The sequence below is a fragment of the Anguilla rostrata genome, chromosome 10 (assembly GCF_018555375.3).
Source record: "Anguilla rostrata isolate EN2019 chromosome 10, ASM1855537v3, whole genome shotgun sequence".
Taxonomy (NCBI): domain Eukaryota; kingdom Metazoa; phylum Chordata; class Actinopteri; order Anguilliformes; family Anguillidae; genus Anguilla; species Anguilla rostrata.
The window spans coordinates 39337433-39350306 of NC_057942.1; the positions used below are offsets into that span (position 1 = coordinate 39337433).

At 44.6% G+C, this 12874-nt stretch overlaps 2 protein-coding genes across 4 annotated transcripts; one reads left to right on the top strand and one right to left on the bottom strand.

The window, feature by feature from the left end:
* The first annotated feature begins 1355 nt into the window (after positions 1 to 1355).
* znf367 (zinc finger protein 367) lies at positions 1356 to 7493 on the top strand. The gene is made up of 5 exons (XM_064296995.1): positions 1356 to 2053; positions 3817 to 3967; positions 4228 to 4347; positions 4470 to 4608; positions 4998 to 7493. Exons 1-5 carry the CDS (start codon positions 1775 to 1777, stop codon positions 5236 to 5238), a joined length of 930 nt encoding a protein of 309 aa, XP_064153065.1. The 5' UTR covers positions 1356 to 1774; the 3' UTR covers positions 5239 to 7493.
* On the bottom strand, positions 7247 to 12304 carry slc35d2 (solute carrier family 35 member D2). Of its 3 annotated transcripts, none has more exons than XM_064296992.1 (12): positions 11868 to 12304; positions 11553 to 11586; positions 11334 to 11420; positions 11140 to 11207; positions 10981 to 11052; positions 10814 to 10882; positions 10250 to 10352; positions 9716 to 9808; positions 9356 to 9423; positions 9021 to 9099; positions 8526 to 8608; positions 7247 to 8334 (listed from the first exon to the last, which is right to left on the bottom strand). In XM_064296992.1, exons 1-12 carry the CDS (start codon positions 11996 to 11998, stop codon positions 8184 to 8186), a joined length of 1038 nt encoding a protein of 345 aa, XP_064153062.1. In that variant the 5' UTR covers positions 11999 to 12304; the 3' UTR covers positions 7247 to 8183. The 3 variants fall into 3 exon arrangements, with proteins under 3 accessions (XP_064153062.1, XP_064153064.1, XP_064153063.1); XM_064296994.1 differs by having other exon boundaries at positions 11334 to 11448; positions 11868 to 11939; XM_064296993.1 differs by lacking the exon at positions 11334 to 11420.
* Between the last annotated feature and the right edge of the window lie 570 nt (positions 12305 to 12874).

Genomic DNA, 12874 nt, shown 5'->3' on the forward strand with positions numbered 1-12874 from the left:
GGGGATTTTGTGACAGAATATTAAGTACTATAGTCATAAATAGGGTATTTTTTTTATATTAGTACTGTCCTTTTAAACACCTTTCTTTCACACAAGGAAAATATTAATGCGCAGAATTCATCAGCATTTTTTAAGTAGTCCTCGCCTTTTTAAAAGTAGTCATTGCCTTTTTAGTGATTAAAAATCTCGACAGTGTAGTAGCGAATTGTACGACTCCTGGCCGATGAAAATAAACCGTGAAAATAAATAAAATAATGGCCCTTTAAGCATGCAGTGCCAGCTCCGGCCATTTTGCAGGTTTTCTGGGTACTTTTCGGTTTATCGAGGTCGCTAGAGTACTGCAACTGAAGGGACTGCGTGGCAGTTAACCGAAGAGAGAGGAAGTCTGAGATGGAATCCTAATCAGAGAATGGCTGTGACCTCGATGCAGACCGTGGAGGCGCCACGCTCTTGTGGAGAAATATAATGAATAACCACCCGCCATAACCTAACTGTAGACTATGTTCTGAAGCGATGGTGCCTCTTAGCCATTTCAGTTTATACAAATGAAAAATTACTTATCAGAATACACAACACCCTTTGAGGTTATTCAAATAAATGCTTAAGTAAACGTGCAAGTCAGGTACACTATATGGGTACACTACACTTGTAGCCTATTCTCAGAAGCATATAGCCTATATGTAATTTCTGTGTCCATTTGACAAATTAACTGATTTGTGAATCCATAAGGAAATATGTGCTCCACGTTTCACTGAACTGGTAAAAATGAAACTAGGTTATTGTACCACCAACGAAAAACTGTACCCGACGTTCAATACATTTTAGATTAAGAGAAGTATTTTGGGGGAAAATCCCTTAAAACAACTCTAACTTTCTTGAATCACGTTCGAAGTGTGACTAATATTCCGAATATGTTTTAAATGAATGCAATCTTTGTTTCAGTATCGCTTGGTTTAGGCGGTTTGATTACGTAACGGACCGCCTCTTTTCCCTTTAAATTTACCAAAAATAATATAAATAGACGTTACAGTGTGCGCGGGAGAGGCTTTGATCGGTGAATGGCCAATCGTACCCTGAGCAAAATAAGTTGTTCATTGGTTACCTCATTCATAAACGCTACCTTTATTCGTATAAGTTGCAGCGATTGGTTAGTATTACAGTCAAACGAGAGTCGCGCTTAAAGTATTCGAAATTCATTGGCTGGGAACTACTCACCAATCGGATGATAGGGAATCGTGCGAATTGTGATCATTGGTTACTGTGTGTCTTCAGTACAAGTTTACCTCGTGGTGTGGCTCTTTCGATAGGTTATTTCCCATGTATGACGTATGCGTTCTTTAATATCTTTGTAACTGATTCGTCAGTGAAACGCCCAGGCGCGAATTGTAACGCGGGAAAAACTTCTAGGGGGCTTGGCGCACTCCCTCCACTGTCTGATCGAGGAGGTCTGAGTCTCGGAGAGGAAGTTGGGACCATATGAATTGTTACTTCATATTTGTGCAAGAATTGTGGATACTTTCCTTTTTCTCATCTCTGGAAATGTGGGACATTTTTACACCCGATTAGCTAATCAATTAGTTTCTCGTACTTATTTGGACTTTGAGCTTTTAGGGCTGAGAGGACATACACATCTGTACATACAGGGAGTTAGGTTGCTAGCTACTGTACTTGGCTAGCCAGTTGGCTACCTAATTCACCAGTAAGCACCTTTTTGCCAGGTATTGCATTTATTTTTCCTCCACGACTACCTGTTCGATTTCTTTTTGAGTCAGCGATGGGTGAAAACAAGCCTCAGCAAGTCATTTTTTGCAACGATTCTCCCAAACGAGTTCTGGTGTCCGTTATCAAGACAACCCCTATCAAACCCAGGGTGGCGGAGTCCGTGATGCCGACCAGTCCCGGTTTTAGCGACTTCATGGTCTATCCGTGGAGATGGGGCGAGAACGCCCACAATGTCACCCTTAGTCCCGGACCGGTGAACGGAGCCGCTTCCCCGACCGGCAGCAACACCGGCAGGGAGGGAGACCTTTCTTCAATCCCCGATCACATGAAGGTGGGAGCTCAATCGTCGCTGTGATAGATAATTCTGCAATAGTCCGCAAAGTAGCTTGGTGATTGGTGTAGTCGTTTTACAGTTTACTACAGGTCGACTGCATATTGGGTTACGGTATTGAATATTGGGGTAACTAGCTATTGAGCCTACGTCACAATATCAAATCAATGCCTACTCGCTCGCCTTGCTAGCTAGCTGGCTTCTGAATTTTATACAGCGTGCTAGATCACGCCATTGGCTAGATGCTGCTGCCGATTGGTAATGGGAAAACAACTATTTGTGTAAATGGTAAATTACATACGTTTGCAAATGATTTCCCATTCATACATCCTATTTAGAGCTAATGTTAGTCGTGTTATAGTTGCTTAGCGGTGTCCTGAGCGGTGACTAGCCGAATCATCATTGGAACAATCATATCCTAAAACTTATTATTTCCTTTCTTTTTCATCCATCAATATTTACGTTATGTTGACTAAAAGTTGATTAGATTTCATGTTTTTGGCCGCTACCGGACATGCTCGTATTTAAGTGGTTGTTGCCCTGAACGTTACTTTCTGGGTTTATGTTTCAAACCGTAGTACTTTTTAAATATCTACATGGGTTCACATGTATCAGCCGTGTATACTGGTGGCAATGCAACGGTCTTTTAATGTGCTGATTAATGGTAGCAAGAGAGAGAGAAAATGCCCGCGCTCTTGGTGAGACATGATGGATTTTAAACCTCCACTTCCTACTGTAGCAGCAGCTGGTTATTCGAGTGACGTCAGCCGTGCGCGCCAAAAAGTATCTTTTTTCATTCTAGAAGAAACATCTGCTTTCTGACGGGTCACGCGGCATGGGATCGTGCGATCCAATCCCGAGCAAAAAGAAACGTGACCAAATCACGTTTAGAGCAAAACGCCAGTTAGTGCTTAACCAGTGTGCTTAAGTTTAGTTTTCTATTGGCCGTCCCAACTATAATTGGGAAAGGTTGGAACGTCTGGGACTTACTGGCTACATTGAATTGCAGACATTGAAGTTTCCGTTTGTGACGTTATACATTACTGTGATTGCGGGGAAAAGCGCTTTTTGAGACATGTTTTTATAGGATGCATAGAGGAGTTGGCAAAATGATTCAGGATTTTGAGTTTATTGTTGCTGTCCCTCCAAGGATAATGTTTTCGCACACAAGTTTACTTAATATTTGATGGTCAGCATGAGTTGTGGTTTAAAAGTAATTGGGTAATTGCAGGTACTTATGATTACAATACTGAAATGAATAGCTTTTATTTATATGGGCGTTTCTGGGTGTTTGTGGTACGGGGTGTGTCTGATTCAGGGCGTGTCTGTACTACAGGCAGGTCTGTGCTGGGGGTGTGTCTGTACTGCAGGTGGGTCTGTGCTGAGTTTGTGTCTGTACTGCATGTGTCTGATTCAGGGCATGTCTGTGCTGGGGGTGTGTCTGTACTGCAGGTGGGTCTGTGCTGGGGGTGCGTCTGATTCAGGGCGTGTCTGTACTACAGGCAGGTCTGTGCTGGGGGCGTGTCTGTACTGCAGGTGGGTCTGTGCTGCATGTGTCTGATTCAGGGCGTGTCTGTGCTGAGGGTGTGTCTGTACTGCAGGCGGGTCTGTGCTAGGGGTGTCTGTACTGCAGGCGGGTCTGTGCTAGGGGTGTCTGTACCACAGGCAGGTCTGCTGAGGGTGTGTCTGTACTGCAGGCAGGTCTGTGCTGAGGGTGTGTCTGTACTGCAGGCGGGTCTGTGCTGAGTTTGTGTCTTTTTCAGGATGGCATGCGCCGCGGCCGCCCGCGGGCAGACACCGTCCGCGCCCTGATCAACGAGGGCGAGAACTCGTCCAGCCGAATCCGCTGCAACATCTGCAACCGCGTTTTCCCCCGAGAGAAATCTCTGCAGGCCCACAAACGCACCCACACAGGTAATCACACGCCCCCACTCGCACACGTACAGGTAACCTACCTGCTCGCATAAAGGTACTATCACTCACTCACACATACAGGTAACCTCACCTGCTAGCACAAAGGTACTATCACTCACTCACACGTACAGGTAACCTCACCTACAAGCACAAAGGTACTATCACTCACTCACACATACGGGTAACCTCACTCACTCGATCGCTCGTACAGGTGAGCTCACCTGCAGCACAGCGGTGACTGAGCCCCTCTGGTTTCGCAGGTGAGAGGCCTTATCTCTGTGACTACCCGGACTGCGGAAAGGCCTTTGTGCAGAGCGGGCAGCTGAAGACCCACCAGCGCCTGCACACTGGAGAGAAGCCCTTCGTCTGCTCAGAGAAAGGTACCAGAAGAGGACCGGGGTCGTCAGACACGCCCAGAGCTCCTTGGTGGGCTTCTTTCTGTGGTTATCATCCCTGGCATCGTCTGATTGGTTGGTGTTTCTCGCTCTCCCCTTACCGATAGGTTGCGGCAGCCGGTTCACCCACGCCAATCGGCACTGCGCCAAGCACCCATACGCCCGTCTGAAGAGGGAGGAGCCTGAGGAGGGGCCGGGAAAGTCCCAGGCTGCCGACAACAAGGCCGTGGCGGAGTGGCTGGCCAAGTAGGTCCCATGCAGAGCAGAGGTTGCAGGTTCCAGTCCCAAGTGGGGCATTGCCTCTGTAACTTTTAGCAAGATTCTAAATTCTAAAGATCCTAAATGGATTTGCTACAGCTGTACAAATAGACTGCATGTCTGAATGCTACGCTGGGTGAGTCACTGTAGATGAGGGCGCCTGCTATGCAAAAATTAAAAAAGATGCTGTTTTAATATTTAGAGCATGGCAAGTATTAATCTGCGGTGTCTTGTTTTCGCACTGGTTGTTTTTGACCAGATGATGTTTCCGATGGGTGAAAACCGTTCAGTTAGGGATTGAAACCCACATCCTTGCGGACACCGTCTGCGTTTGGAGCCGTAACTCCGCCCCTGATGTGCCCCCTCTCCACCCCCAGGTACTGGCAGACCAGGGAGCAGCGCTGCACCCCCCCGAAAGGGAAGAGCCCCGGAAAGGGCGGGGCCGAGGACCAGGAGCAGCAGGACCCCCTGGAGTTCTGCCAGTCGGATGAGGAGGAAGGGGAGGAGCCGGAGGAGGAGAAGAGCGGGGGAGGGTCGGCGAGGCGCAGGCTGCAGGAGCAGAGGGAGCGTCTCCACGGCGCCCTGGCTCTCATCGAGCTCGCCAACAACCTGTCCTAAACCCGCCAATGGCCTCTCCTAAATCCGCCCCCCAAAACCAGGAGGGGGGGGGCACAAGCTAAAGCACCTTATCTTTCACTTACATCATTTTTTATTTTATTATTGTTATTATTATTATTATTATTAGGCTGCTATGAATATAGATTTTTCATCGTATGAAGAATGTCGTTTCCTGTCCTGGAAAGAGGAGAGAAGGGGCTGTCGTTTTAAAAAGTGTTGTATGTGTTGATTTTTGCACTTTTTTTTTTTTTGTTTGTTTGTTTTTCCTTCTTCTTCCTTTCTTTAATTTGGTAACGAGTTTTAACGAGTGAAGTATGTATACAGAACAGTCTGTAACCGTGTGTGTTTGTGTGTGTGTGTGTGTGTGTGTGTGTGTGTATGGGGGGGGGGTCCAGGCTCAGGTGACGAGCGTAATTACAGGGTGTGTACCAGAGGGGCAGGACACGTTTTAAGACTGGTGGGAGACACCGTGGCTGGTGCAAGCCTAATCTAAGTCTACTCTAAACCGAAATACTTCCCTGGTCCCGTTCGGGCCGCTGTGCATTTCGTTACCAACAAGCTGAGCGCCGCCTCCACCGGGACCTCAGACCGAGCAGCCGGCGGGGTACACCGCACTACTTTTACACCGAAGTCACGCCCTCGAACCCGCGTCCGCTTTTAAGCAAACTTAAAACAGTCGGCACTTAAATTGTTCCGCGTTGGGTAGGCCCTCTCATCCAGACGAACTTACAGTGCCACTTGGCGCGTCTGCATCTGTTACTGAGGGGCCTGGAGACATTTTGGACACCCTGGCTGCCGTAGACCTGCCCAATACCTGTAAATAGCACATCCTGCATGTTAATTTATGACCTTACAAACTAATTTGTTAATAAACTTAAAATAATAATGTTTTGTATATTTTAATGTAGTGTAATAGTGGTTTGCAACTCCTTTTAGGGGTGGGGGGGGAAAAACATTTAATAATCAGGTTTTGTGTTCCAGAGCACCTTATTTATTCACCAATCAGAGTTTATAACATTTTCTTTCTGCTTATTAATTCAAGAATTGTCTCCCCTTTTGGTCCCATTAACTTATTCAAGGGACCATGTTTTCTTTCCAAAAGTGTTGGAAAGAAATTAAGTACTCATTTAGAGTTGGGGGGGGGGGGTTAAAGGTATATAGTATTTTAAACTGTCTTTCTGAAGCCCATCACCCCATCTAATTTGATAAAAAATGTAATCTTTAACTGACCAATTAGGAGCCTTCCCTGTGTAGTTCTGCAGAATGTTTGTAAACATTCCATCCGTTGTGTGACATCAGTCTCCCCTCTTAAGGCTTCACTAGCTGTGATGTCAGAGATGAGCGACAGCTGATGTCCTGGGACTGACACCTGCTGACGGCACTTAAACCCAAGACCTCCCGTTTCACAGCAAACCGATTTCCCGACACGACTTCCCATGTTTTACGTCAAAAAAAAAAAATGTTTTTTTTAAAAACCTGGAGGTTTTGGGCCGTGACACGCCCTGCTTCCTCTTGACGTAGATTAGGCTTGCAAAGTCAACATGGCAGGGGATTTCATTCATTTCTGATTTTTTTTTTAAATTTTTTTTTTTTTTTTAATGATTTTATTTTATTTTTTTTTGTGGTTTTGACGTCTGCAACACTAAGTGGTTGAAAGCTTTGCGGAGGGCACGGCTGATCTGGTCTGACTCATTAAGCTGCAGCTTGTTGTTGCATGCAAAGCTCTGCTTGCAGTAGACAGTTTCACTCTCTTCTGTGCTAGTTTCTGTGAGAAAGTTTAGAGCACTGATACTTCAGATTTCTATTATCCTAAAGTTTTAAAATTAATTTTTATTTTTATGCGACCCATTTAGCTGTGGTATAATATTGTATTAAAATTATATCTCCAAATGTTCTATTGAAATTAAACAAAACTGGAAGACTTGTCCATCATTACACACCAAATAAGACTAAACCACAGAATTATAATTCCACAGTTTTAGCTATGTAAAATATATTTTCAACAGAATTTTAAATCATTTTCTTTTATTTATACACCGCACAAATACAAATGTTAAACATTTTGTTTTGTTGGTACTTCTCATGACCATTTTCTGACCCAAAAAATGTATTTTGTTTTTCTTTTCTTTTTTTTTCTTTTTGAAAGGAGCTTCTCTTCTATGCTTTGTAGAGCTCACACTTTAAAGCAGGGATTTTACAGGCAGTCCATAGTGCTGGTACTCATTTTTCCAATAAAGCACCGTTCTCAATCATGACTGCAGTGTGATGCTTCTCACTGTGAACACACGGGCCCTGCTGACCTCAGGTCAGTCTCGCCACCACCAGCCTCGTCACATCGTTCCGTTTCACTTCCCTAGCTTCAGGTGCTAATAAATATTTTGCCCCTTAGAACTTAAATATTGACGTGCCACGAGAGGCAGTAAACATAAGCATTCCATAAATATTCCATCATTTGATCATGGCAGAATCGTTCTGTTTCCCAAGTATTCACAAAATCATATGTGCATTAAGTGTGTGTATGCAGGTTTCATGCTGATACATTTCCATCACTTCCATATTGACTATTTTCTGTTTTCTCCAATGAGCCATCTGAAGGAAATTCTGTGTTAAACTATCCCAGACTCTTGCAGAATTAGCATTCAGAGGCATCTTAATCATCAGGAATGGTAGTTACATAGGAAATAAAGGTAGTTAATATTTTAGCTAAAAACCACAGTGGTGTATAAACAAGCATCCTTGCTAAAAAAACATTTTTTTAGCCCCCCCCCACCCCGTCCCCCAAACACACACACATACAACCATATCAAAACAGTTATAAAAATTTTAAAAGTAATTTTACAAAATTAGCAACCAAACAGTTTTTTGAAGGCTTCCAGAGCCAACAAGAACTCAACTGAAATGTAATGCTCTCCTCTGCAGATAGGGGGAGCTGTTTTACACAGGTGTCACAAGACTAACGGGCCTTTTTCTGTGTGGTGATCCTTCAGTTCCTCCAGGCCACGCTTTGCCATGTGCTCCTGTGTTTTACCTGCGTCTCTGTCCTGCGCTGCACTGCTCCGGAAAGTGAAGAAGGAATATGCCAGTCCACCTGACATACTGGACACACCAAACAAAAGGTTTGAAATGCACTATTCTTCTGGATAGACCAAACAAAGGCTAAGAAAAATACACTATTCTACTGGATACACAAAAAAGGTTTAAACTACAATTCCCAACATGCCCCATGCCCAAAAACAGAATTAGGCTAAAGTGGCATGGGTAAACCTGGTTCAGGTGACAGGACTTACCAGATATTTAACCCGATGAAGTTCAGCCAGGAGAACATGTAGTCTCCGCCCACGAACATGCCAATGTAGGCCACCGCGACATTCTGGGGGAACACAAATAAAAGTAATCCAATAATGCTCATCCTGACGGAACACATTTTCAGTGTGTGTGTGTGTGTGTGTATGTGTGTGTGTGGCCCACATCAGTTTTGACTGTCACCAGAAAGCCAGAGTATGGTCAGGGAACTGGGATTTGTAACCCCATGGTTATTTGTTCGATTCCCAGCTGGAGAACTGGGAACTTAACCTGAAATTAATCACATTTTGAAAAACTGCGTGTCATAATGCAAAGTATAGACCTGCTGGAAGCAGCACTGCTGACCTAAAGGAGGACTTTACAGCCTCATGCAGCAACAGGCTGACAGGTGTGACTGACTAGGTACTCCAGATCGGGGGGGGGGGGGGAGGGGAAAAAAGAAAGGGGTTTTTAAAAATATCGGCGTAGAGGCAGCAGACCTTCGAAGCTCCTACGATGGTGGTAGTGAGAGCAGAGTTGTAATGGCTGCAGAGGATGGTGGAGTACATCAGGACAAACCTGAAACGGGAAGCACAGATGAGCTTTTACCCAGCATGCAACGGGACTCGGCGTCCTGAAATGGATTCCGTTTGTCCTATCGCCCACGCAGACAGCCCTTAAGGGTCACTGTTACCTGAGAGTCACAGGTGATTTTCCCCGCAATACGAGACCCCTTGACCCAGGCGCACCCATTAAATATCTCCCAATCACAATCAGGACTGATCCTTAGGGGGCATGGCTTATTAGAACGTTCAGCCGAAAACCATCTCCTTACCCCATGACACAGGACACCAGGAAGTAGAAAACGAAGGTGTAGCTCATCCAGTCCTGAAAGGTGAAGGCCTGCCAGAACAGAACACGCAGACATACGCAGCAGGTAAACACACGCAACGTGCAAACATATACGGCATGTGAACATACAACATGCAAACATGCACAGACATACACAACACAAGCACCACTATATTCATCATTATCACCATTAATATAATCACCATCACTATCATCATCACTAATATCATCACCAGCATCATCACGTAAATAATCATTATTACCATGATTATCATTGTCATAACTACTGCAGTGACCTTCAGCTTATGCTTTGTCATTCTCACCCTCAGAAACTTTTTTTTACCTTTTGTATATCGCCAATGCAGTAGCTGACCAGGACAGTGGGGACTATGATGGTGAAGGCGTTATAGAACATTAATCCATACTTTCCCAGAGTCTTCAAAAACAACAAGACAAGAAAACATTTTACTTCCAAATTTATTCTGAGGCATAGCTGCAGTTTCTGCAAACTCCTTTAACTGACAGGACGAAACCAGCAATCATCTTAGAGGTGAAGGAGGCACACATGACTGTAAGCCAATCCTTCATGAGCTCAATAATGGGTGGAGTTCGTGAACAATCGGCCTACAGTGTGAATGGCCTGTCAATCATTGACTTCCATAAGCCAATTAAAAGAATACTCTCCATAACAAAGCACTATGATTGGATAAAAATCACTGAGGCGGCATTATTAGAATTCTGTAGATTCTGCAGCATAACCAGGCAATAAGGGCCCTGTTTCACAAAGCAGGATAACTGAGTTAGCTGGATAACTGCCATCTAGTTACTGTAGAAGACCTGTGGCATGGCCCTCCCATTGCTACGGGAGCAGTTCTACCTCACTCCCGAGTTTCTTCTTGGTCATAACAGTGCTGGTGGCCGTGAACAGGTTGTTGAGGAAGACGAAAGTATACCCCTCGGCGTCGAAAGCCAAATCCGTGCTGGAGAAGGGAGATTAACGAGCGCATTTTCCTCACAACCGAACACAGACACGTGACAGGACATCATGCACTAGCCTACTTTCCATTCATTTAGCGGACGCTCTCTTCTGGGCAATTTACAATGCGAAAGGACTCCAGGAGTTACATGAGCAACAGTGATACAGATTAAGTTGGAAATAGTTTTAAATCAGTGTATGAGCTACACTGCTTTAGCACTAACTAAAGGTAATTATACAAGCCCAGGGCCAGAAAGCCGTGACTCAGTATTGTGCAAAGCAGGACATGTAATCAGCATCTACCGTATATTATGGCATTCCTGTCTGAAGCAATCTGCCTGTGGAGTCTTGCTAAATTCATGGTCATTTTCCTTTAGGAATCATAAACTGAACAATGGTATATAGTCATTACACTATATTACAAGACAGCAATACATTCAAACGAGAACTAACGCTGGAATTTACCTGGCAGCCACGACCGCTCCAAACACTATGGCACAAACACTGCAGACGACGCGACTTGGAAAAGTCTTTCTGGAATGAAATGAACGGAAAACCCCAAAATTTACGATCGGCAGCCTCTGATATGGCGTTCACAAGGACCTAACGAACGGTTTCGAGCGCGAGAGTACCTGAGCATCCTGGACTCCACAATCATGGTCAATAGGATCGTGAATTTCCTCAAAACCGTGAACATGGGTAAGCTGGGTAGAGGCAGGGGGAAAGGGGTGAGAGCTTGGCCAGCTTCGTCGGGTGGTGGCGTATACAGAAACGGTAGGTTCGCAGCCTACCTTAATTGCTTCGTACTCGCTAGCCCTGTGATGTGGTTCCCAACATAGAGAAGCGGCAACGGGAAAATCTGTTTGGGGGGGGGGGACCAACAATATTACAATAAAAACATTCACACGTTTCAACATTTATAAGTTAAATATGTGCATGCTCGCTCATGTGTATGATGCTTGTACACACAGACGCATACACTCACTTTGTAAAGTATACTTCTGTTGAAGTCTGGGAAATGAATTACTTTGTTCATTTTAGCTGTATAGAGAATAATGATTGTGGCGGCCATCTGGAAGAGCGGACAACTTGTGTGAGGTCTGCAATTGTGTGAAGGGAATTATAATGGAATGGTAACGACATTTATCATTTTTATTGTTGTTGTTGTTGAAAGGCACATAGGTGTACACTGTACACAACTCACCTGACCAATTCCGAGGAACATGTATGAAGGGAACCTTGAAATAAAACCACATATGCCTATTAAAAAGCATGAATATGCACTTATCACAAGGCAAAAATAAATGGACAGTCGCTTCTTTGGAATATTGAAACTAGGCGATAACCGCGTAGCGGTCATACAACTCTTAAACGACCCATTGTCGAAGATAGGCCTGTGTGTTAGCAAGTGATTGGCGAAGAACACCTGTCACATTGCGGAGAGAACGCGGAAGTTCAGAGATTCAACCGTTTTTTTTTTACTATGTACAGTTCGTGTAAAGAAACGGGCGCATCTCACCTGTAGTTCGTCAGGATTGTTTTGTTCACAAAAATGAGCAGGAACGAGCAAAGGGCATAAAACCCCGCGGACAATAGTTTTACCAGTCCGGAGGGCTCGAGCTCCGGAATCGGTACGTGAACAACCGACATCTTCCAGTCGGAGCCTAGGAACGCCCCGTAGAACTGCGCGCTTGGTCGGGCGTTTTGTGGTTGATACACCTTCACATGTCTAGCTTCCTGACGGAATGGGGTTATAATTCCTGGGGTAGCCCGAACCCTCTTCGGTTTATGCGAACGGTCTCTCAAAAGCCTCTCGGGGCGGAAGGTTAGCGCTTGGACGATTCCACAGTTCGTCCGGAATGTGGGGCCAGGTAGTATCCACGCCTCTCAAAACAGGGAGTACTCAGTCTCCGGGAGACTATTCGTTATACGTGATATGTTTTTGTCTGGGGGGGGGGGGTCATTGTAGGTAGGGAGAAGTAGCCGCATTTGTTTTGTTTTTTTGACACATTTTCGTATGACCACATTCTTAAAATGACGCACACAATTGGTTCAGTGATTAATCGAAAGCTACTCTACCAGATTTTAATAGATGTTTTATTTCTATAAAAGCGTCTGCCAAATGTGAATATAATGTAATGTACAGATGTGAATTGTGTACAAACAGTAGCATAAATCTGTCTGTCTTGTATGTCATTTTATTTTATTCTGCTAATAAAACAAGATAAGCCAGCATTCATTACAGTTAAATTTACTTTGCAGCCAAAGGTGTTATCGTTTTATGGCGAATGAATTGTAAATATGATCGGATACTTGTCTATCGGATCTGAAACGTGTGTTTTCGAACCAGATGAGACCGGTTTTTTCGTGGACTTTATATTCCTTCCGTATTTGAAAACCTATGCTCGCCAACCAGTTAGAAAAACCATAAAAGCAATGATTATGTGGTCATTTTCCACGCCTTCGGCTTGGGCTGTTAGGATTGGTCAACCAGCTCGTTCCGTGGCTTGGCTGCGAATACCAGTG